The sequence below is a fragment of the Pseudorca crassidens genome, chromosome 5, assembly GCF_039906515.1.
Source record: "Pseudorca crassidens isolate mPseCra1 chromosome 5, mPseCra1.hap1, whole genome shotgun sequence".
NCBI classification, from domain to species: Eukaryota; Metazoa; Chordata; class Mammalia; order Artiodactyla; family Delphinidae; genus Pseudorca; species Pseudorca crassidens.
Window position 1 is genome coordinate 34661142 of NC_090300.1, and position 26964 is coordinate 34688105.

General features: G+C 37.7%; 1 protein-coding gene across 1 annotated transcript in view; it reads left to right on the top strand.

The window, feature by feature from the left end:
* The window catches only part of STAG1 (STAG1 cohesin complex component), a 423440-nt gene that overhangs the window by 291426 nt on the left and 105050 nt on the right, over positions 1–26964 (top strand). Inside the window, exon 10 of the mRNA XM_067737732.1 lies at positions 7291–7414. Coding sequence (XP_067593833.1) covers positions 7291–7414 — 124 coding nt within the window. The remainder of the gene's footprint in view (positions 1–7290; positions 7415–26964) is intronic.

A 26964-nucleotide genomic window follows, 5' to 3' on the forward strand; every position in this document is an offset into this window, starting at 1 on the left:
TCCACTGTTGGTTGAGGCCTTGTCATGTTCTCATCTAGTTCTTTGAATATAGCATCTTTAAATATAATCTGATTATATTTATTGGATTTCCTTAAAAACGTTGCTAAATTTAACAGCTGGGCCCACTCGGAGCAGTTTCTTTAGACTGTTTCAATTTCCAAGTATAGGTATTACTTCGCTTTTTCTTTGTACATCATATAATCTTTTGTTAAAAACTGTGCATTTTACAAAATATATCTTAGCAAATATGGATTCTGATTTTTTTCCCCTGAAGTTTGTCGTATTGTTGGGGGTTTTGTTTTTGAATAATTTACTTGGACTTAATCTGAGGAATTTCTCTCTCCTGGACTGTAGCTTTAGGCTAGCAGAACTCTGCTATTTCCCCATTCATTTCTTACAGAGTTTGCTCTTTTTATTGAAATCTTCCCTGGGTGTTGGTATTTAGCATGTTGCTACCAATCAAGTCAGCTTCCTCATCTTAAAACCATGGTTTTCATGGGCATTCCCAATCCTGCTACCTCCACTACACCTGCTGCTCTGAGTTTTAGGGTGTTTGAAGGGGTTATGTCCATTCAAGAATGCCATAGATTTTTGCTGTTTTGGGCCCAAATTTCATCAGCTTTTTACGAGTAAATGCTTATCAACATTTTGAATCTATTTCCAGAAAACTAAAAAGATTGCTTTTGTATTTTGAGTTATTTGGGGGGACGGGAAGAAAGGTTTTTTCTCTTAATATAGAATCGTAGGTTGACCTTTTTCTTTTTTCAGTCTTTTAAAGGAATTGATCCATTATCTCTGGTTTGGCTTGTTTCCAACTAGAACTGCTGTCATTCTTATCTTGTGTCCTTTGTAGTTAATTTATCTTTTGCTCTTGGTTACATTTAAATTTTTTTTTTGTTTTGTAACTAGTTTAACAATTTTGTCATGTTCTTCAGGGTCGTTTTCTTCATTTTTCTTTTATTACCTCCAGGCTCTCCTCAAGCCTCTTGAATATATATATTTTGTTGTAACTTTTAATGTTCTGTTTCACTAGTTTTATCATCTGTGTCATTTCTGATTCTGTTTGTTTTGATTAATTTTCCCCTTATTATGGGTCATTTTCTTTGAATGCCTGGCAATTTTTATTAGGTGCCAACCACTGTGGGTTTTGTTTTGTTGGGTACCAAACAATGTATTCTTAAGATATTCATCCACTTTTCTCTGGGACATAATTAATGTTTGATCTTTTCAAGACTTTATTTAAGGTTTGTTAAGTGGACCAGGGCAGCGTTTAGTCTAAGGTTAACTTTACCCAGATACTAAGATAAAACCATTCTTTGTACTTTTCTTGATGCCCTGTGAATTACAAGGTTTTTCTGCTCTGGCTCACTGGAACACAAAGTATTCCAAGCCCTATGTTTGCTCCAGAGGTTGCCCTCTCTGCTGTTGCCATTCTTTCCCCAGCATTGAGTGGTTTGTTCACATGTACATGCTCTTTATACTCAGCTGAAGAGTTGATAGGGTCTTTCTGCAGATGCCCAGCGCTCACTCTCTCCGTGCATCTCTGGTACTGTGCCTTGTAAAATCTAACCACCTTGTCCTCTAGAGTCCCAGCTTCTTTTCCTCAACTTTGAGAAATACCCAGGCTCTGTATACGTTCCCCTGCCTATACCACTGCCCTGCTCTGCCTGATATCCAACACCTAAAAAATATTATTTTATGTATTTTATGCAGTTTTTTTAGTTTTTTCAAGTGGAAGAAGCATAAATCCTGTCTATCTTGGCTCAGCCACACAATTTTGAATGCAGAATCCATATCATTTTTTATGATTTTACCTCAATCTTCAACACCAAAATAACACAGCCTTTATTTCATTTTAGTGACCCACCCTTTCTGAGTCTTGCCAAAATTTTCAACCTATTATTCTCATAAAAGCAACAATTCTTTAATTTCCTACTGTTACCTTATTGATTTTTTAATTTAATCAGACCTTGCATACAAGTATTGAATCTGTCATAGCTCACTTTTGATACACTAAAATTTCAATTCCTCTGGGCTTCCTTGGTGGCGCAGTGGTTAAGAATCTGCCTGCCAGTGCAGGGGACGTGGGTTCGAGCCCTAGGCCAGGAAGATCCCACATGCCGTGGAACAACTAAGCCCTTGTGCCACAACTGCTAAGCCTGTGCTCTAGAGCCCAGGAGGCACAATTACTGAAGCCCACGTGCTTAGAGCCTGTGCTCCACAACAAGAAAAGCCACCACAATGAGAATCCTGCACACTGCAACGAAGAGTCGCCCCTGCTCGCTGCAACTAGAGAAAGCCCATGTGCAGCAACGAAGACCCAACGCAGCCAAAATAAACTAAATAAATAAATTTATTAAAAAAAATTTCAGTTCCTCAAAAGAGGGTTGAAAATATAGGTGAGAGTATGACCTGCCTGCCAAAGTGATCAGCATGTCATGGATACCAATCATTGGTTTTTCCAGAAGTATCACTTAGTCCACTTTATTGATTAAGGGAAAATGTTACTGCATGTACCTACTAGAAATAGAAGTGCTGTGGAGAGATGACACTTTAAGTTAATGCTTTTTCTCTCCTGCCACCCCAACTTCAAAAATTAAATATTAATTAAAATTAAATTAATTGTTAGATTTAAATTGTTAGATTATTGTTAGATATTAAAGTAAAGGCATACTAACTGAGGATCAGTAAATTAGGTAAGTTTTCCATAGAAATGAACATAATTATTCTTTTATGCTTTAAGAAAGAGCTACAGCAGAGGATTAATTGCCCCAGAATTATTCTTTTCTAGTTTTTTTCTTTCTTTGAGTTTGCAAGTAAAGTGTATTCTAACTTCATTTTTAGTTGTTCATTTCAAGGCCCCAGTACTAGAACTATGAAAATTCGTTCATCTTGTGATTTTCTTTATACATTTCCTCTTGTCTTACTAACTTTTTTGCCCCCTACTTAATCTTTGCTTTGGAAACTTCCAAACACCTGCAGCTAAACGTTATCTTTCTAAATGGAGTGAGACCTTTGGAAATAGAGATTAAGGTGTTAAAAATAAATGTAATATAAAAATCAAAGACTGAAGATCTCTAAAATATGAGAAAAATATCTGTATATCAAAAAATATATTGTAGGGTCTTCCCTCGTGGCGCAGTGGTTGAGGGTCCGCCTGCCAATTCAGGGGACATGGGTTCGTGTCCCGGTCCGGGAAGATCCCACATGCCGCAGAGCGGCTGGACCTGTGAGCCATGGCCGCTGGACCTGCGCATCCGGAGCCTGTTGCTCTGCAACGGGAGAGGCCACAGCAGTGAGAAGTCCGTGTACTGAAGGGGGGAAAAATGTGTGTGTGTGTGTGTGTGTGTATATATATATATATATATAGTAAGTCAGGGATATTTAGAAATACACTGCATTTTCATTTTGTACTTCATTTACTTAAATAGAATGTTAGTTCCTAGAAGGCAAGAAGAAAGCTATCTATGGTAATAAGAGGATGTGCCATGAATCATGGAAGACCTGAAAGTTTACTAGAGCTTGAAAGAATAATCATTGTAGGTAATCAGAGTGGAATAAGGGCACTGTGAGTGTAGGAGTCACCACAGACATGTAATGTGTGCAGTTGAGCTATTTGGACTAAAGAACTCATTCATAGACCAAACTAAAAGAAGATTGGTTATGGCTCAATTGGTAAAAGGCCTTCAATAACAGTAAAACTAAGACTATTGGTTATCTTTTGCCATATAACAACTTACCCCAAAACTTGGTGCACTATACATTATCTCATTGTTACTATGGGTCAAGAATTTGGGAGTGGCCTAGCTAAGGGGTTCTGGCTTAAGTTCTCTCATCAGATTGCAGTCAAGACTTTGGTTGAGGCTGCAGTCATTTGAAGGCTTGACTGTGGTTGGAGCATCTGCTTCTCATACGGCTTACTCACATGGCTGGTGGAAGAAGACTTAGTTACTCACCACATTGAGTTCTCTATAAGGCAGCTAGAATGTCCTTAAGACATGGCAGTTGGCTTTCCTGACAGAGATTGATCCAAGAGAGAGAGCAAAGGAAAAGTCACTATGTCTTTTTTGACCTAGCTTCAGATGCCAAAATTCATCATTTCCACTGAATTATATTTATTAGAAACAAGTTAATAAGTACACCCATATTCAAGAAAAGAAGCATGTGTCTCCACCAAAGGAATAGTAACAGAAAATTTGTGGACATTTTAAGACCACCACAAAGAAATTCTTATTTTACTGTATAGTCTGTAATTACATAATATAGTTACATGTAGAGAATGATTAATAGGGTAGTATCAGCAAGCAAAGTAGATTAGAGCTCCAAAACCCAAATAGGAGAAAAATCACCTAGGGACTTTTAATAGTAGTAGAATGGGCTGTCTTACATACATAGTCAAATTGTAGATCTAAAAAGGATATGAAAAAAATATTAAGTTAAAGTGGGAGGCATCAGACTAGCATCTGAAGTAGACAAGGACTGGGATTCCAAGAAGATAAGCTGTATCTAAATGTTGGCAGTGCTTACAGAGAAGAGCTGTGTTTCAAGAACATGAGCTTTTGGCAGTCTAATAAGCATGAGAAAAAGGTATTAGAGGTTAGGCTTAGACATAGAAATGGTTATAAAAAAAGATTTTGAGCAATATTTTCCTACTGAAATAAAGCTAAGCCTTTATATTCTCTAGCCTTAGGAATCAGCCACCTATAATCTCAATACCAGAGGTAATGGTAATACCAATGGTAATGAATGGAAGAATGATTGAGCTATGTATTATGAGTTACTGTACTTAGTAGTCACTATAGTTTTAATCAAAATACCGTACCTATTCATTGTGTCCTTACCCTACTTCTCTGAGCTTGTGTAATAAAAAACTCAGCCTGGTTTTGTTTGCTTTAATTTTTTTGATTGGTTTGTACAAGCGTATTTTAGCAGAGAATAAGTGTAATTGATCTTTGGGATTTGGGGATTTTGTGGTTATGTTTTGGTTTTGGAGGGGAGCTATTTTATTTTGTTTTATTTTTGCTGTTGTTATTATTTTTTTTAATTTGTACAGCCCAGTAGAAGACAAAGTATATGAACTTGTAGTTCTTAGAAGTGGAAATTTATATAAAATAGTAGAACAATACCAAGTGACAGGTAGGGATGAAAGCACTATATGGAAAAATTTGTTAATATCTAATTCAGGTGAAGATGTGTATTCCTTCTCACCCAGTAAATTTCACTTCTAAGTATAACAACAGTGTCTCACAGACTTGACTGACCATTTCCTACATCAAGTACACAGATGTTCCAAGAAAAAATACTTACTTGCCTTACCCCATGTGAAGCATTTTAGTATTTTCTATCCCAAATACTTTTTTTTTCCCCACTCACTAAATTTATTTCATAATGCGCTGGTAGGTAGTAATGCACTGTTTTAAAAACACTGCCCTAGGGGAAACGCTTACACAAGCAGACATGTACGAGAATGCTTATGCCATTCATTGTTAATAAAATCAAAAACTTGGAAACAACCTAAATATCTGCCACTGAGAGAATGTATAAGTAATTTGTAATTTATTTATAGAAAGGAACACTGAACATCAGTTAAAGTTAATATATTGGACTTGGAGCTATATGAATCAGTGTGTATAAATTGCAAAACTGGTTTGTGAAAAAATCTAATTGGAGAGGAAGCCTATAAGATATAATGTATGTAAAGTTTCAAAATATGTAAAACAATATATATGAAGTTAAAGCATAATAACTTTGTAATGTCTGAAATTTTTCATATTTAGAAAAAAAGAAATACCCTTGAACCATTCACATTCATTATTTTAAAGGTCAAGGAACATTCTTTCACAGTTTTTAAGCTACTTTTTATATTGTATCATCTATGAATGTCTAGATTGATGACAATTAAAAGATTATAATAATGAACATTGATGGAAAGTTTTAGTAGGTACCAGGCACAGTTCTAAGTATTTTATTGATACTTTTATTAAGTGAGTTCATCCTCACAGTCACTGTGAGGTCTAGGTTCAGTTATTATCCCTGTTTTACAGGTGAGGAAATCTAAGAAAGAGGGAAATAACTTGCAGCTAGTAAATAGCAGAGTCAGGATTTGAACTCAGGATGTCTTACTCCAAAGTCTGTATCATTAGCCTCTGTGCTATAGAATCTCTCCATGAGAAAAAGGTATAAACAACAGCAAAAGTGTAGGAAAACTAAAGACTGTAATTGGTAGTATGGTTTTGAAAGAGAAAGTTTCTCACATTTTTATTCTTTAAGCAATGACATGGACTTAGAAGGAACTAAGATTTATTACAGCAGAGAATTAAATATTAGAACACTGGCACTCATTTTATCACAAAAGAGAAACTAAGGAAAGCTCCTTGATAGATGATTGCCTTGTGTAAATTGGAGAATTAAAAATTATTCATGTATGGTAACTCAGAAACCTTTAAGATTGATCTACAAAAGAAAGGATTTATCTTAATTGTATAATACGGGGTGTTTTTAGCCAGAGTTATTATCCTGTTGAAAGATAAGGTAAAAATATTAACACTGTATTTGTTCATGGTTCACAGATTTTAGAGTAGAAGTAATTCCAGGAGGGTTGTAGTAGATGCTTATGGTGAGGTGAAAAGCTGTCTGGGCACAGAGCCAGAGACCTGACTTTTGGGGTTCGTTCTGCTACCACTTCATAGTGTGGTCACCAGGATTGTTCTGTTGTGACTAAATGTGAATTATTATTCTTCCCTGTGCAGTTACTTCAAGGACTTGGTTTTGTAAACTACTGTACATTTTCAAATAATACAGGCTGCTACAATTTTGCCTCATAGATACTAATTTTTTGTTCATGAAAATTATTTTTTAATTCTTTAGATGTGTACTAGCTTAGAAAGAGTCACAGTTATTTAGAGAAACACGTTTTGAGTTCTCCATTATCCTGTATTTGGATGTTGATACTCTGGTTCCTCAGAAGTTTTAACATGTGTATTGATCCCATAATAATCGTGAGGCTTTCAGAAAGCTCCAAATGTCATTTCCTAGTCCATTGAAAATAGAGCAGTTGAGTCAAAATAAGATGATTTCCAGAAGCTTTTTTTTTTGTTTGGTATTGGTGGTTTTTATTTCATAGAAGCCATGTAAAAAATAGAAGATATTCAAGTTGGAGACCTTTGCGAGGGCAGATATAAAAATGGTATTTGGATAATATTATATCTATTGCTTGCTGAAAATGAGTATGAAGTACTTTCTAGCTTTGGATATTAATCAGAGGTTTGACTCTTTTTTTTCCTTCTCTAGTGATGCTATTGCTGAGATTAGAGCCATTTGTATTGAAGAAATTGGAGTATGGATGAAAATGTATAGTGATGCCTTCCTAAATGACAGTTACCTAAAATATGTTGGCTGGACTCTTCATGACAGGGTAAGCTACTCTGTTCTCAGCTTTCGTAGAAGATGTACTTGTCCTAATATTAATTCTAGAAAGCTAGGAATTAAGATGGCATTGGGGGCGTCCCTGGTGGCGCAGTGGTTGAGAGTCCGCCTGCTGATGCAGGGGACATGGGTTCGTGCCCCGGTCCGGGAAGATCCCACATGCCGCGGAGCGGCTGGGCCCATGAGCCATGGCCGCTGAGCCTGCGCGTCCGGAGCCTGTGCTCTGCACCGGGAAAGGCCACAACAGTGAGAGGCCCTCATATCGCAAAAGAAAAAGAAAAAAAAAAAGATGGCATTGGTTGGTTTTTCTCAAGCTTTATAATAATATGGAAATTTAAGATGATACAGCTGAATACTATTTACTTGTGGCCATGATGAAACTTGAGACATCAGCATATGTGTGAAAACCGTGTCTTACTTAGTTGTAATGCCGTCTTAAAGCAAGGTTGGCAACCTGGTACATCTAAATTTTAAGAGAATGTAGTATCTCAATAAGCTAATTATAATTTTTTTCTAGTTTGGAATCAAAAGAGATTCCTGTTTCTCTTAATATATAGGAACTAAATAAGCTTTCTTATTTTGAATTCTCTAAGGTCATATCATAGTAGAATGTTTTAGCAGAGTTGAATAGATTTGTTGGATTCTAGAATATCTGGTCTTAAAATCTCTCTCTACTTCCACTCTCTTAGAAAAGGCTCTGACTTAAAAGGAATCTCACATTATTAAGTCCTGAGTATGTAATCCTTAAATAACCAAGGATAGGAATGATAAATTGCTGGAATTTTTATATTGAATGACCTGACATTCTATAACTTGAATTGCCAGATTTTCACACACAAAAAAGAAATCTTAACAATGATTTCTTTTAAAAGATGTTATATTCCATTATTCGCATTGTTAAAAGTATCGTAACTATTAGAAGATATTTTATCTTTTTTTTTCATTTTATCTTTTTAAATGCAATTATATTCTTAGACTTTTACAGTAATTTTGGTAATAGTCTAAGACTTATTTTCTATATATTACCATTATTAGCCTGTGGAGCATTTTTTACTTATTGATTGATTGATTGATTGATTGATTTTTTTAGACAGCTCAGAGCAATTTATTTTTTTTATAGGTTTGGCATTTTTTTAAATTTTTTTTTTGAAGTATTGTTGGTTTATAGTGCTGTGCCAATCTCTGCTGTACAGTAAAGTGACTAAGTTATACACATATGTACATTCTTTTTTATATTTTATATTATGGTTTATCACAGGATATTCAATATAGTTCCCTGTGTTATACATTAGAACCTTGTTGTTTATCCATTCTAAATGTAATAGTTTGCATCTACCAATCCCAAACTCCCAGTCCATCCTTCTCCCTGCCCAACTTGAGTCTGTTTCTGTTTTGTAGATAGGTTCATTTGTGCCATATTTTAAATTCCACATATAAGTGGTATCATATATTTGTCTTTCTATTTCTGACTTCACTTAGTATGACAGTCTCTAGTTGCATCCATGTTGCTGCAAATGGTATTATTTTGTTCTTTTTGTGGCTGAATAGTATTCCATTGTATATATTTACTACATCCTCTTTATCCATTCCTCTGTCGATGGACATTTAAGTTGTTTCTATGTTTTGGCTATTGTGAACAGTGCTGCTATGAACATAGGGGTGCATGTATCTTTTGAATTATAGTTTTGTTCAGGTATATTCCCAGGAGGGGGATTGCTGGATTATGTGGTAATTCTGTTTTTAGTTTTCTGAGTAGCCTGCATACTGTTCTCCGTAGTGGTTGTACCAGCTTACAGTTCCCCCCAACAGTGTAGGAGTTCCCTTTTCTCCACATCCTCTCCAGCATTTGTTATTTGTAGACTTTTTAATGATGGCCATTCTGACTGGTGTGAGGTGGTACCTCAGTGTAGTTTTGATTTGCATTTGTCTAATAATTAGTGATGTTGAGCATCTTTTCATGTGCCTATTGGCCATCTGTATGTCTTCTTTGGAGAAATGTCTATTAAGGTCTTCTGCCCATTTTTCAATTGGGTTATTTGTTTTTTTGTTGATGAGTTGCATGAGTTTTTTGTATATTTTGTAGATTAAGCCTCGTCTGTTGCATCATTTGCAAATATTTTCTCCCATTTGGTAGGTTGTCTTTCTTTTTTTTTTTATGGTTTTCTTTGCTGTGCAAAAGCTTGCAAGTTTGATTAGGCCCCATTTGTTTATTTTTGTTTTTATTTGTATTGCCTTGGGAGTCTGACCTAAGAAAACATTGGTACAATTTATGTCAGAGGATGTTTTGCCTATGCTCTCTTCTAGGAGTTTTATGGTATGTTGTCTTATGTTTAAGTCTTTAAGCCATTTTGAGTTTATTTTTGTGCATGGTGTAAGGGTGTGTTCTAACTTCATTGATTTACATGCAGCTGTCAAACTTTCCCAGCACCATTTGCTGAAGAAACTTTCTTTTTCCCCTTGTATATTCTTACCTCCTTTGTCAAAGATTAATTGACAATAGGTGTGTGGTTTATTTCTGGGCTCTCTATTCTGTTCCATTGATCCATATGCCCGTTTTTGTACCAGTACCACACTGTTTTGATTACTGTAGCTTTGTAGCATTGTCTGAAGTCTGGGGAGCTATGCCTTTGTTTTTTTCCTCAGGATGGCTCTAGCACTTCTGGGTCTTTTATGGTTCCATATAAATTTTTGGATTATTTGTTCTAGTTTTGTGAAAAATGTCATGGATAATTTTATAGGGATCGCATTAAGTCTGTAGAATGCTTTGGGTAGTATTGCCATTTTAACAATGTTAATTCTTCCAGTTCAAGAGCATGGGATATCTTTCTATTTCTTTGAATCCTCTTTCATTTCCTTTATTAATGTTTTATAGTTCTCAGCATATAAGTCTTTCACCTCCTTGGTCAGGTTTATTCCTCGATTTTTTTGGGGGGGGTGCAATTTTAAAAGGTGTTTACATTCCCTTTCTGATATTTCGTTGTTAGTGTAAAGGAATGCAACCGATTTCTGAATGTTAATCTTCTATCCTGCTACTTTGCTGAATTTATTTGTTAGATCTAGTAGTTTTTGTGTGGAGTCCTTAGGATTTTCTGCATATAGTGACAATTTTACCTCTTCCCTTTCAATTTGAATACCTTTTATTTCTTTTTCTTGTCTGATTGCTGTGGCTAAGAATTCCAATACTATGTTGAAAAGAAATGGTGAGAGTGGTCATTCTTGTCTTGTTCCAGATTTTAGTGGGAAGGCTTTCAGCTTTTCATCGTTGATTATTATATTGACTGTGGGTTTCTCATAAATGGCTTTAATTATGTTGAGATATGTTCCCTCTATTCCCACTTTGGTAATAGTTTTTATCATGAATGAATGTTGAATTCTGTCAAATGCTTTTTCTGCATCTTTTGAGATAATCATGTGGTTTTTGACTTTTCTTTTGTTAATGTGCTGTATTGCACTGATTGATTTGCATATGTTGAACCATCCTTGTGAACCTGGGATGAATCCCACTTGGTCATAGTGTATGATCTTTTTTATGTGTTGTTGGATTCTTTTTGCTAATATTTTGCTGAGGATTTTTGCATCTATATTTATCAAAGATATTGGCCTATAATTTTCTTTTTTGGTGGTGTCTTTGTCTACTTTTGGTATCAGGGTGATGGTGGCTTCATAGAATGTCTTTGGGAGTGTTCCCTCCTCTTCAGTCTTTTGGAAGAGTTTGAGAAGAATCAGTGTAAGTTCTTTGTATGTTTGGTAGAATTCACCTGTGAAGCCATCTGGTCCTGGACTTCCGTTTGTAGGAAGTATTTTTATTACAGATTCTATTTCACTTCTAGTGATTGATCTGTTCAAATTATCTATTCCTTATTGATTCAATTTTGGTGGTCTATATGTTTCTAGAAAGTTATCCATTTCTTCTAAGTTGTGAAATTTGTTAGCATATAATGGTTCATAGTATTTTCTTATGTTTTTGTATTTCTGCGGTATCAGTTGATATTTCTTCTTTTTCATTTCTCATTTTGTTTATTTGGGTTCTCTCTCTTTTCTTCTTGGTGAGCCTGGCTAGAGGTTTGTCAATTTTGTTTACCCTTTCAAAGAACCAGCTCTTGGTTTTGTTATTTTTTCCTTTTTTTTTTTTAATCTCTCTTTTATTTATTTCCTCCCCGATCTTTATTATTTCCTTCCTTCTGCTGACTTTAGGTTTTGTTTGTTCTTCTTTTTGTAATTCTTTTAAGTGATAGTTTAGGTTGTTTACTTGAGATTTGTCTTGTTTTTTGATGAAGGCCTGTATCACTATAAACTTCCCTCTAAGAACTGCTTTTGCTGTGTCCCATAGATTTTGTATGGTTGTGTTTTCATTGTTGTTTGTCTCAAGGTATATTTTAATTTCCTTTTTGATTTCCTCATTGACCCATTGGTTTTTTAGTAGCATGTTATTCAGTCTCCAACTAATTGTTCTTTTCTCATTTCTTTTCCTGTGGTTGATCTCTAATTTCATGCCATTGTGGTCAGAGAAAATGCCTAAAATAATTTCTGTACTCTTAAATTTGTTGAGGTTAGTTTTGTGACCTAGGATGTGGTCAGCCCTAGAGAATGTTCTGTGTGCACTCAAAAAGAATGTGTATTCTGTTTTTTGTGGGGTGGTGGTGGTGTTTGTTTTTTTTTTTGGATGTAGTATCCTGAAACTATCAATTAAGTCTAACTATTGTATCATTTAGGACCTCTGTTACCTTGTTGATTGTCTGTCTGGAAAATTTGTCCATTGATGTGAGTGGGGTGTTAAAGTCTCCTACTATTGTATTCCCATCAATTTCTCCCTTTATATCTGTTAGTATTTGTTTTATGTATCAGAGGTACTCCTATATTAGGTGCATATATGTTGATAAGTACAAAATCGTCTTCTTGTATTGATTCTTTTATCATTATGTAGTGTACTTCTTTATCTTTCTTTATAACCTTTGCTTTAAAGTCTATTTTGTCTGATATGAGTATTGCAACTCCTGCTTTCTTGTCATTTCCGTTTGCATGAAATATCTTTTACCATTCCCTCTTTCTCAGTCTATGTGTATCCTTTGCCCTAAGGTGGGTCTCTTATAGGCAGCATTTTGTAGACTCTTGTTTTTTCTATCCGGTCTGCCACTCTTTGTCTTTTGATTGGAGCATTCAGTCCATTGACACTTAAGGTAATTATTGATATATATATGTATTTATTGCCATTTAAAACCTTGTTTTCCAGTTGATTCTTTGTTTCTTCTTTGTTCCTTTTTCTGTTTTTCTTTTTGTGGTTTCATGATTTCCTTTTATTTTATGCTTCTGTTCTTTTTTTCAGTTTTTGTGAATCTATTGTATGTTTTTCATTTGTGGTTGCCCTGTTTTCAAGTATGTTAACCCCTTCCCATATATGCTTGCTTTAGACTGGTAGTCATATAGGCTCAAACACATTTAAAAAAAACAAAAAGAATCTGCATTTTCTTACTCTCCTTCTCCACATTTTATGATTTTGATGTCCCTTTTTACATCTTCATGTTTATCCCTTTGCTGCTCCTTGTGTTTATCATTGCTTTCACAAATAGGGTTTTTTTTTTTTCTTTTTGATCTCTATACTGGCTAATTTAAGTGATTTACTTTCCAATTGTGATTTCCTCCTTCCTATTTCTTCTTGCTGCTTCTTTTCTATTTAGAGATGACCTTTCCATATTTCTTTCAGGATAGGTTTAGTATTGCTGTTTTCTTTCAATTTTTGCTTCTCTGAGAAATTATTTATTTCTCCTCCTATTCTACATGATAATCTTGCTGAGTAGAGTATTCTAGGTTGCAGATTTTTCTCTTTTAAGACTTTGAATATATTTTGTATGACCTTCTGGCCTGCAGTGTTTCTGTAGAGAAATCAGCTGATAGTCTTATGGGGGTTCCCTTGTAAAGAACTCTTGGTTTTTCTCTTGCTGCCTTTAGAATCCTCTCTTTATCTTTAACTTCTGCCATTTTTATTATAATATGTCTTGATGTAGGTCTGTTTGGCTTCATCTTCTTTGGGACCCTCTGTGCTTCCTGTATCTGGATATCTGTTTCCTTCTTTTAGTTTGGGAAATTTTCAGCCATAATTTTTTCAAATACATCTTCAATCCTCTTTTCTCTTTCTTCTCCTTCTGGAATCCCTGTTATGCATAGATTGGCCTGCTTTATATTATCCCGTAGGTCTCCTATGTTGCTTTCATTTTTTTTTTTTTTTCATTTGGCTTTCTCTCTTCTGTTTTGATTGGGTAATTTCCATTAGTCTGTCTTCCAGGTCACTTATTCTTTCTTCTGCATTATTCATTCTGCTGTTCATTGCCTTGAGCTCAGCTTTTGTCTCAGCAAATGAATTTTCTAATTTTTATTGTCTCCTCCTTGTAGTTTCAAGTTCCTTTTTACAGTAATCTGCCTTTCTGTTGATAGCCTTTCTTAATTCCTTCAGTATTTTCATTACCTCCTTTTTGAACTCGGTGTCTATTAGACTGAGGAGGTCTTTTTCGTTGTTCCTGCAGGCAAATTTTTTTGGTCTTTTAACTGAGAGTGGTTCCTCTGCTTTTTCATTTTGCTTATATTTCTCTTACTCTGTGAGTTCAGGAGAAAAAATTATCTACTGTGGTCTTGGAGGGCTATTTATAAGCAGGAGAATCCCTGTGTAGCTTGTGTGGGTTCAGTATTTTTTTGACATGAGTGCTGTTTTTGGTTTGGATGCTTGCTGTCTGTTTCTTAGCATGTGCTGGCGGTTATCCCCTTGATCGGGGTGTGCAGGTGCACGCTCCCAGGGAGGCGGGAGCAAGAGTTGGCTCCCGGTCGCAGGTTTCTCTGCAATGGCGGCAGCAGGTCATGTGTCCCTGGGGAAGACACATGTGTGTCATGTGTCCCTGGGGAAGTTGGCCCTAGATCTTGGGACCCTAGGCGGCAGTGGTGTGTTGCGCACCCCTTGGAGGTGGGGGCAGTGGTTGGCACCGGGTTGCAGGACCCTTGTCAGCGGTGGTTGGCTGTGCGCACTCCCGGGGCAGTTGGTCCCACTTCATGGGACCCTCTGCAGTGGCGGGCCATGCCAGCTCCTGGAAAGGTGAGGGCAGTGATCTACACCCCCGCTCACAGGACCTTTGGCAGTGGCAGCAGCAATGGAGCGTTCTGCACCTGCCTCTGGAGTCCAAGATGTCAGCCATGGCTCATGCCTGCCCCTGGAGCTCATATAGGCAGTGCCCTGCTGCCTGTGAGCATGCAGAGAAAGAAGCTCCTATGGCGGGCCCACCCTTCTCCTCTCATGCCCCCCAACAATGGTCCCTTGCCTCTGGTGGGCCCAGGCTTCTTCCCAGACTCCCTCAGTTTTGGCACCCTGCACCCTACCCCCCTCAGGCTTTGTTCACACAGCCAACCCCAGTCCTCTCCCCGGGGTCTGACCTCCAAAGCCCGAGCCTCAGTACCCAGCCCCCACCTGCCCCAGCAGGCAAGCGGACAAGCGTCTCGGGCTGGGGAGTGCCGGTCAGCATCGACCTGTGCAGATCTGTCTCTGCTTTGCCCTCTACACATCTGTTGCTGTGCTCTCCTCCAAGGCTCTGAAGCTACCCCTCTGTCCCCGCCAGTGGACAGAGGGACTGAGGGGACTTCCCAGTGTGCGGAAACCTTTCCTTTTTCACAGCTCCCTCCCAGAGGTTCAGGTCCATTCCCGATTCCTTTCTCTCTCTTTTTCTTTTGCCCTGCCCAGTTACATGGAGATTCTCTTGCTCTTTTGGAAGTCTGAATTCTTCTGCCAGCATTCAGTAGATGTTCTGTGAGAGTCATTCCACACATAGATGTATTTTTGATGTATCTGTGGGGAGAAGGTGAGCTCCACGTCCTACTCCTCCGCCATGTTGATCCGGTTCCCCGAGCATTTATTTTTTAAATAGTAGTGTGCTAAGTATTATCAAAGAAAACCACAAAATCACATAAATTATAATGAAAGTTCCCAAGGGAATTTTATAGGCCATTTTTGCTATAAAAGAGCGTTCAGAGTGTAGGGAGATCATCATAAGTTGGTTGGTCAGTTTCAGTGACTAATTTTTAATTGAGGATTAAAAGGGATTCTTATTTCCCACCTCATTTGAAGGAAAATCCAGTTAGTGTGTACATAGTGAATTTTTTCCTGAATATATTTATTTCCCCTATCAATTCAGATTCTTTTGTCTATAGTAATAAATCCCAAACTCGATTTTGTTTTCTTTTTCCAGTCCTCATGTGGTACTGGGGACCTTTACATCTAAGCCTCATCTCAGATGCATCCAATTAAATTTTACTGGTGTGAGAGATATTAGAATTACACCTTGTGCCCTCATGCAGGCATATCCATACTACTAAATCCAAGCAGACAAGCTTTTTAGTAGAAATAAGTTTAAAGTCTTTCATTTTTATTCCCTACTACTACCATACCAGTTTTCCTCCTCTCCTCACCTCCCTAATAGAGTATTCTACTGAATTTCAATAACAGTAACAATTACCAGTTTTAACAGAACTTATGTATGTCCACAAATTCTGGGGAAAACACCAATTTGATGTGGCCTATCAAAAAATAAACAAACATCAATTTAAAACAAATCACTAAACTGTGTCTGTCTGTAGAAATCCTCTGTCCAGATAAAGGAAGAGGTAGGTTTCTCCTGTACATTGTTGGTAAAATGATTTAAGGAGTAAGTAGTGTTTTCAATAGGATGATGTTATAAACCTCTCCTGTGATCTCCAATTGCTTTACTTAGAAAAGAGTGTAAGTATTAAATATTTATTTCTAAACTTTCCTTTTTGTCATTCCCTTTCTGATCACCTTGTACTTTTTTTCTCTGAAGATTGAAGTAATTTCCTTTCTCTCCTTTTAATCATCTGGTTGAAAGTGTTCATTGTATAGGCTGTAACCTCTGTCTTCAGACTCATCCTGTGCATTTTCAAATGAGCTGATAAAATTTCTTCTCATTTTTAAAAAAATTACATTTTAATTATCAATTGCATTTTTCCATTTTTGTTGAGATATAATCGACATTTAACATTGTGTTAGTTTAAGGTATGCAACATAATGATTTGATATTCTTTCTGTCTTGATTTTAGAATTTTAGAGGTTATAACCTAGTCTACTCTCCTATAAATAAGACAAACTTTTTTCATACTGCCAATTTGTGTAAGTTCTGCAGTATTAAATTTTGGTCATTAGAAAGACGGACAATCTCTAACAGCTAAAGGAGTTATTAGAAATTCAGTTCATCTTTCTGTTGACCAAAACTTATTTCTAAATTCCTACCCATTGGTTTTAGTTCTGACATTGAGGGTGACACAGAATAGGTCTAATTTAGATACAGCTTTAGTAATCTCTGTGCTCTGCACTACGTATCTTACTCTCTTTTTGTATTTATGCTCATGACACTAGATTACCTTTCTTTGTCCTTTCCAGTTTGTAAATATGACTGTACTGTTTTTTGCTTTTAGCTTATGTGTACAATTCTTCTACTTTCTTGCAAATGCTTGATTACTTATATCAAAATCTCAGTGCTTGGGTGGGATTTATTTTCAGTTAGTCCATTTCATTTCCTCATCTTTGTGTTCACTCATCCCATATTCTGTTTCTCAAGTTTACCAAAAACCTTTTAGCTCTGTATATGTCAAGCAAATGACATCTGTTGCCGATCACTAGAAGTAGAAGTTCAAATTCTTTGCCCACTGCATACTGATCACCAAGGAAAACACAACACAGTCAAGCATTGGATGGAACAATGCTTTACTCATATGGAGAAGGGACAGAGCAAGATTAGCTTCAGTAGTGTCAGTCCCCCATGGTCCAGCAGTTGCCCTTCATGCACCCCTCTTGTGCTACAGAACTAAGGACCCTATTCTGTCCTCACAGGGGACAGATTTAATAGTGGGGTTGGCCAGGTGCCATATGATGCACACACTTAAGCAGAACAAAAGAACGCACATTGGGTCTAAAACGGGAGTGATATTCCCACACAAGGTGATAAACCCAGCACAGTCCATGAAGACTCTTATTACTTGATAAGGAAGTATTCCAGACCCAAGGCCTCTTCCTGTGAAGCCAAGTGTGGGTCAAAACACTGTACAGGAGACTGCCTTTCCCAACAGTCTACCCCTCACCCCTGCTCGACCACTGACATGGCAGATAAAGCATGTCAATCACCCACCCCAAACTTGAAGGCAGAATTGGGTTCACCAGGGTCCCAGAACAATCTGTTTGGATGTGGAGTGTTCATAGAGCCTTCCTGTCATTAGGAAACAGCACTTTACCAGGCCCGTTAGGAGAGCCAGACCCAGGAAGACAGTCAAGCCACCCTAGAGGGTGGTCTTCAACGTGCATTAAGCCAGCTAAAGAGGTCAAATTGTGAGTTTGGGGAGACTGTGTGTGTACAGCTGATAACCATCCCTCCTGAGCATGGATGTTCATCAGCTCAGTTTTCAGCTTCCCCAAATTGTTGACGTATACACAGTAAGAAATGCTGACAATAACACAAACACCACCTTGTTCTGCCAGCAGGTAATTGAGGGCTATTTAGTTATCCATCACCACCTTGACTAGTGAGTTCAGTGAGTCTCATTGGCTTGGATGGCTTGGGCATAGTGTTAGCTATTTCTGCTATGGTTGAGGACAGGTTGTACACCCATTTTTTTCTAGGGCCTGCATACCTATTCCCAGTATTAGAATTTGGATAGCAGAATGAAACCAGTGGTTAGTTTGTCTTCCCAGGAGGATACTGTGAGCCACTTTGTAATACATCAGCAGAAGGGGTCCTTTTCAGCCCTCTCTGCAGTTGCTGACATGGACAGTCAGCCTTAGAACTCTGAGCCAGCAATCCTTCCCCTGGAGGCAGACATTCTATTGCCCATTGGGGTCCACAGAGAAATACATAACCCTGAGGGGTGCAGGGGACACATGTCAGGGATTTTGTTCGGATAATGCTGACTAGTCCAGTTATATACAGCCTTGGCTTGCTTTTACCATGTGGCTGCAGGGAGAGAAAAGTTACATACTGGGCATCCAAGTCCAAAATGTCGGTATAGATCAGTAATAAGCATTCTTGTACAGGGTTTTTTTTCTGTCACATCATAGGAAATATTAAAGTAAGGGACTCCGGAGCCTGCCTGCTTCTGGGCCTGTATCAAATGAGTGACCCAGCTATTTGACCCATTGACAACTTGAGGAAGTTCTGAGGAGTTTTGTGTCAGCCAGGCCATTACAGTGGGAATGCGGAACAAGAAGGAATTCATTCTGTGATGACAAATCCCAGCATTGTTTAAGTTTGCCTCCTCTGACTGTAGCTGTTGTTGTAACAGACACAGCAGATGATTCTGTAGGAGTGAGAAGAGGAAAGATTAATGTTTCTACTCCTCTCCCACTTCATGAATCTTCTCAGGCCAGAGCTACTCTGGTCTACTGCTTGTGATACTAGCTGCCCTGGTATTGCAACCCAAGCCAGATGTTACCTCCTCTGTGGGCACCCAGTGCCTTTGTGGCTTGACACAAACTTTTTGGCCTCAGTTGACCAGTCTAGGGAAGGACTGCACAAACTTGACATGTCTGTTAACGTCACCCACCTGATTGAAAGGGTCAGTGTGCCCAGTACTACTAGAAGGACCCTCGCTAGCACCCTGATACTCCTTGATTTCATCTCCCGCCTTTGTGGTATCCCATAGGAGGGAGGTTCCCCAAGGTAAGTATCATATCCAGACTAGAATCAAGGGGCCCTGTCTGGGGTACAATCGTAGGCAGAACTGCAGATCACCCCAAAGACGTACACTCCAACAGGAAAAAAGAAGAATGAATGACATGTTGAGATTGTGATTTTGCAGGCACAGCCTAAGCACATGGCTGCCTAGTCCACTTCCACCACCACCAAACTCAGTATTTCCCAACGTGTGTTGCAGTGCCTGTTTTCCTTGCACTGGAGTGTTTAGTAGCCATAGTCCCTGAGAGTGTGCCCATTGTCTTGCTTGGGCAGTGAAGGATGTTCCTTGGTCAGAGTGAAGTCCCATGGGGTATCCAAAAATATGACATAAATTTTATTCAAGGACAGCTATGTTTCAGCATCCACATGCCAGACTGGAGTAGCTATACAATAGCCTGACTAGGTGTTATGGCAGTGAGGCATCATCTTTGCCTGTGGCTGGTGGTCAGGGGTTTGATGTGAACAATCTGCCAGATCCAGGTGAGTCCCAGTCCTTGGTTAATGTGTCCCAGTTCTTCTCTCTGGATGATTTGAGTATATTGACAAGAATCACAAGATTGTACTACATCCTTAGACTTCTGGGTTATCTCTTGGGCTCTGGCCCATTTTTGCATCTGAAGTAGACTCCTTTTTCCATCGATGTACCCACCAGGCAATTGTTGCAGCCCACTGGGCACAAACTTGATTGACACGAGTCCATTTATGTTTTTATTTTAAAAGTTCCTTTGCAAACACAAGCATGTGGTCCTTCACAAAAACATGCTACTAAAAAAAGAACAAAAAAAGTCAATGAAGAAATTAAAGAGGAAATCAGAAAACACCTCAAGACAAATGAAAATAAAAATACAGCTTGCCAAAATCTATGGGATGCAGAAATGCAGCTCTCAGAGGGAAGTTTATAGTGATACAGGCCTACAAGAAACAAGAAAAATCTCAAATAAACAACCTAACCTACCATCTGAAAGAGTTAGAACAAAGCCCGAAGTCATCAGGAGGAAGGAAATAATAAAGATCAGAGAGGAAATATAAAAATAGAGACCCCCCAAAAAAGACAACAGAAAAGATAAATGAAATCAAGAGCTAGTCTTTTGCAAGCATAAACAAAATTGATAAGCCTTTAGCTAGGCTCGTTAAGAAAAAAAGAGAACCCAAATAAACAAAATAAGAAAAGAAAGAGGAGAAATTACAACTGATACTCAGATATACAAAAAACTCATAAGAGAATATTATGCACGGTTATATGCCAACAAATTGGAAACCTAGAAAAAAATGGGTAAATTTCTAGAAACGTACACTTTTCCAAGACTGAATCTGGGAGAAATAATCTGAGCAGACGAGTCACTAGTAGTGAAATTGAATTAGTAATCAAAAAGCTCCCAGCAAATAAAAGTCCAAGACCCAATGGCTTCACAGGGGAATTCTACCAAACATGTAAAGAAGAGCTACTATCTATCCTCAAACTATTACAAAAAATTGAGGAACACTTCTGAATTCATTCCATGAGGCCACCATTACCCTGATACCAAAACCAGACGAAGATATTACCAAAAAAAAGAAAATTACAGACCAATATCTGATGAATATGCAGAAATTCTCAACAAAATATTAGCAAACCTAATTCAACAATATATAAACAGGATCATACACCATGATCAACTGGGATTTACTAGAAGGATGCAAGGATGGTTTAATATCCACAGATCAGTCAATGTAATACACCACATTAACAAAATGGAGACTACAACCACATCATCATTTCAATAGACATAGAAAAGGCATTCGACAGATTTCAACACCTATTCATGATAAACACTCTAATCAAAGTTGATATCAAGGAAACATATGTAAACATAATAAAGGCCATTTATGACAAACCCACAGTTGACATCATACTCAACAGTGAAAAGCTGAACGCTTTTCCTTTAAAATCAGAAACAAGAATGCTCACTCTTGCCACTTCCATTTAACATAGTATTGGAAGTCCTAGCCATGGCAATCAGAGAAGAAAAAGAAATAAAAGACATCTAAATTGGAAAGGAAGAAGTAAAACTGTCACTGTTTGCAGATAACGTGATACTATATATAGAAAACCCTAAAATGACCACCAGTATACTATTAGAAGTAATAAATGAATTAAGTAAAGTTGCAGGACACAAGATTAATATACAGGAGTCTGTTGCTTTTCTATATACTAGTAATGAACTATCAGAAAGAGAAAGCAAGAAAACAACCCCATTTAAAATTGCATCAAATGGAACAGAATAGAAAGTCCAGAGATAAACCCATGCACGTGTGGTCACCTAATCTATGACAAAGGGGGCAAGAATATAAAATGGAGAAAAGACAATCTCTTTGATAAGTGGTGCTGGGAAAACTGGACAGCTACATGTAAACGAATGAAATTAGATACTATAAATCTCTTAGACGAAAACATAGGCAGAACACTCTTCGACATAAATCACAACAACATCTTTTTCAATCCACCTCCTAAACAAATGGGACCTAATTAAACTTAAAAGCTTTTGCACAGCAAAGACTGTGCAAAACGATAAACAAGACGAAAAGACAACCCTCAGAATGGGAGAAAATATTTGCAAACAAAACAACCGACAAGGGATTAATCTCCAAAATACACAAACAGCTCATGCAGCTCAATATCCAAAAAACAACCAACCCAGTCACAAAATGGGTAGAGGATGTAAATAGACATTTCTCCAAAGAAAACATACAAATGGCTAAAAAGCACGTGAAAAGATGCTCAAAATCACTAATAGAGAAATGCAAATCAAAACTACAGTGAGGTATCACCTCACACTGGTCAGAATGGCCATCATCAAAAAATCTACAAACAATAAATGCTGGAGAGGGAGAAAAGGGAACCCTCCTACACTGTTGGTGGGAATGTAAACTGGTACCTCCACTGTGGAGAACAGTATGGAGGTTCCTTAAAAAACTAAAAATAGAGCTACCATATGACCCAGCAATCCCACTCCTGGGCATATATCCAGAGAAAACCATAATTTGAAAAGATACATTCACCACAGTGTTCATTGCAGCACTATTTACAGTAACCAGGATATAGAAGCAACCTAAATGTCCATCAACAGAGGAATGGATAAAGAAGATGTGGTATATATATATATATGTGTGTGTGTGTGTGTGTGTGTGTGTGTGTGTGTGTGTGTGTGTGTGTGTGTGTGTGTGTATATATATATATATACACACACACACAATGGAATATTACTCAGGCATAAAAAAGAACAAAATAATGCCATTTGCAGCAACATGGATGGACCTAGAGATTGCCATACTGAATGAAGTAAGTCAGACAGAGAAAGACAAGTATCATATGATATCATTTATATGTGGACTCTAAAAAAGGGTACAAACAAACTTATCTACAAAACAGAAATAAAGTTACAGATGTAGAAAATAAGTTTATGATTACCGGGGGTAAGTGGGGGAGGGATAAATTGGAAGACTGGGATTGATATATACACACTACTATATATAAAATAGATAACTAATAATGACCTACTGTATAGCACAGGGAACTATACTCAATACTCTATAACAGAATATATGGGAAAAGAATCTAAAAAAAGAGTGGATATATGTTTATGTATAACTGATTCACTTTGTTCTACACCTAAAACTAACACAACATTGTAAATCAACTGTACTCGAATAAAAACTTTTTTAAATTGCATCAAAAAGAATAAGATACCTAGGAATAAGCTTAAGCAAGATGGAAGACCTGTACTCTGAAAACTATAAAACATTGATGACAATAACTGAAGATGATACAAAAAAATGAAAAGATATCCCTTGTTCTTGGATTGGAAGAATTAATATTGTTTAAATGGCTATACTACCCAAAACAGTCTTCAGATTGCAGTCCCTATCAAAATACCCATGACATTTATCACATAACTAGAACAAATAATCCTAAAACATATATGGAATCACAGAAGACCCTGAATAGCCAAAGCAATCTTTAGAAAAAAGAACAAAGCTGGAGGTATCATGCTTCATGACTTCAGACTACACTACAAAGCTACAGTAATCAATACAGTATAGTACTAGTACAAAACCAGACACATAGTTCAATGGAACAGAATAGAGAGCCCAAAAATAAGCCCATGCACATATAGTCAGTCTTCAACAAAGGAGGCAAGACTGTACAGTGGAGAAGATAACACTCTCTTCAATAAGTGGTTTGGGAAAACTGGACAGCTACATGTAAAAGAATGAAATTAGAACATTTTTTCACACCATATACAAAAATAAACTCAAAATGGATTAAAGACCCAAGTGTAAGACCTGAAACCATAAAACTCCTAGATGAAAACACAGGCAGGACACTCTTTGACATAAATTGTAGCAGTATTTTTTTGGATCTGTCTCCTAAGGCAAAGGAAACAAAAGCAAAAATAAACAAATGGGACCTAATTAAACTTAAAATCTTTTGCAAATCTTTTAAGCAAAGGAAACCATCAACAAAATGAAAAGACAACCTACTGAATGGGAGAAAATATTTGCAAATGATATGGCAGATAAGGGGTTAATATCCAAAATATATAAACAGCTCATACAGCTCAATATCAAAAAACCAAGCAGGCTGATTTTAAAATGGGCAGAAGACCTGAATATACATTTTTCCAAAGAAAGCATACAGATGGCAAACAAGCACATGAAAGGATGCTCAACATTGCTAATCGCCATAGAAATGCAAATCAAAACCACAGTGAGATATCACTTCATGCCTGTCAAAATGGATGTCATCAAAAATACCACAAGTAACAAATGTTGTCCAGGATGTGGAGAAAATGAAACCCTTATACACTGTTGGTGGGAATGTAAATTGGTACAGCCACTATGAAAAACGGTATGGAGGTTTCTCAAAAAACTAAAAATAGAACTACCATGTGATGTAGCAATTCTACTCCTAGTTTTATGTCCAAAGAAAACGAAAACACTAATTTGAAAAGATACGTGCATTCCAGTGTTTGTAACAGCATTATCTGCAGTAGCCAAGATATGGAAGAAACCTAAGTGTTCATCAACAGATGAATGGATAAAGAAGATTTGGTATATATACATTGTATGTGTGTGTGTGTGTATATATATGTGTGTATATATATATATATACACACACACACACATACATACATACATACATACATACATACAATGGAAGATTACTCAACCACATAATAGAATGAAATTTTGCCATTTGCAACAACATGGATGGACTTGGAGGGTATTATGCTTAGTGGAATAAGTCAGACAGGGAAAGACAAATTCTGCATTTTCACCTTATATGTTATATCTAAAAAATGAAATGAATGAATATAACAAAACAAACAGACTTACAGATATAGGGAACAAACTAGTGGTTACCTGTGGGGAGGGCCAGGATAGGGGTAGGGATTAAGAGGTACAAACTACTATGTATAAAATAAGTAAGCTATAAGGATGTACTGTACAACATAGGAAATATAGCCAATATTTTATAACTTTAAATGGTGGGTAAATCTATAAAATACTGAGTATGTTGTACACCTGAAAGTAATAATTATAAACCAACTTAACGTCAATAAAAATTTAAAAATAAAAAAAAGGTCCTTTGCCATGAGTATCTACATAAGTGACATATGTTTTTTTCTTCCCAGGGAGCAAGCTGCTGCCATAGTTCTTTTCCCTATATGGGGGATCCATTAATAGTCCAGTCTTTTAGTTGCCATTTGCCTGACCAGATGGCTAAGTCATTGGCAACAGCCCATTTGTTGGTGAAAAATGTATCAAGGAATGGTAGTAGAGGTGGCCTGCACTGCCATTACCACAGTGCAGAGCTTGACCTATTAGAATGCCCACACCTGATAGTCAAAAGATGGCCATTTACTGGTTCAGATGGTAGCTGCAACCCAGCAGACCTCATCTGCCTTTAGTTTCACAGAGCTGTCAGTAAACCATGCCATAATGTCACCTTTGAATCTTGGGCCTTAGGAATTGCACCTGCTGTGCCTAGGGCCTGGACTTTATCTGGATTTATAGTCAAATTGGTACTAATCATTCTGTCAGTGACTAAGTGCAGCACTGTAGCCACCATGAAATTAGCATTGTAGCCATGTCGTTAATATAAGGGATGAATAAAACTTCTGTAGTACTTGAGCTTATTGAAGATCAAGCCCTGCCCTCTGGTAGCATATTACAGAAGAATTTAGGTATCCCTGCAGGAGTACAGTAAAAGTATATTGTAGGCTGTTCAGTGAGAACAAAAATTGGTCATGACCTCATTCTTCAGAGGGATCGAGTAGAAGGCATTAGCCAGATCAGTCAACAGCATACTTGTTTTCCATATGGGTTGCACTGTCTCAGTGATGGTGATAATATCAGAAACTGCTAGGGCAAAAGCTGAAACTTCTACATTTATCCTTTGGTAATCTGTCAACCTCCAAACTCTGGAGGCCTTCCTTACTGGCCTGATTGGGCTGCTTGTATTGTCTCGAATTAACAGAGCGATGTCCTTTTCCCCACCGTAGATACAGTATTTTTGTTGAACAACGCACCATGATTTGGCCAGCTCTGGAGCAGGCTAGGAATGCAGCTGGCCCATTAAGCTTGAATTTGTCCTTGTTGTGGTACGTACCGCTTGAGGCAATGGTGGTTTTCAGTACCGTACACAGCCAAAATGTTAATGCCTATTACGTATTCAATAGTAGGAACCAGGATCATCAGTACCTGAAATGGTCCAAAGAATCTCATCCACAAATACATGTGGACTTGTCTTCCATGGGTAACTACATTCTTCCCAGACCTACTATTTTAATTCTGCCTCTATGGGGACCTGTCATTTGGGCACCAGTATCCAAAGGCCCCATAAAAGTTTAGCTCCCCTCTCCCCTTTTCCCTTCTATCTTGACAGGGGCATAGGGCCTCTGGTCCCCAACGGGGACCCAGAGATCTTGGCCCCATCCCTAACTGTGTTATTCAGCCCTAGATAGTTAAAGTCTGCAGTGCCCCTTCATCAAACAGATGCACCAACCAGGCAGTGTGAGACTCCCCTGGCTCCTGTTCATATCCGTCCTTCAGTTTCCATATTTCACTTTCGAAGAAGGACTTCATTTCAACACTTTTGTTTTCAGCAGTGCCATAGGTGGTTTTGCATTGAGTGAAACAGGTTTTATCTGAGGCCTGTAAGCCACCTGGATCAGGTAAAATTTCCTGCATGGGACCCCTTTACTTCTCTGAGACATCATTTGTGACCCTTAAGACACCTTGAGAGTTGGGGGGCGTGAAATGGGAGCGCAAATGTGACCAAGAGCCCAGATTATTGTTTCCCTACACTTTTTAGGACCCATTTCACATTTCCACCCTCATGCATTGCACCAGCTTTTCCCTGTTAACAGAGAGATTATCAATATCCCTATTTATCCCCATATGGCCAGAGGGAGGCCAGCACATCAGTCAGTTCATCACCACCACCCCACCCCCAGAGCCAGCTGCCTAGCCCTTTCATTCTACGATGCCATGGTGTTTTTTGTTGGCTACTGTATCTCTTGGTAAGGGAGTGTTCCAAGGCTAAGGCCTATTCTTATGGAGCCAAGTGGAGGTCTAAAGACTACATGAACAAGACTCTCTTTCCTAATAGTACATAACAATGTCCCTCTCAAGACTTCTCTTCTTACCAAATGAAAAAGGGGGGGGGGGGTGTTAAAAGGAAACTTTTGAAGGTGATGAGTATGTTTATTGCCTTGATTATAATAGTACCATGCGTGTATGAATATGTCCAAATGCATCAAACAAACGTGAAGTTTTTTGCATG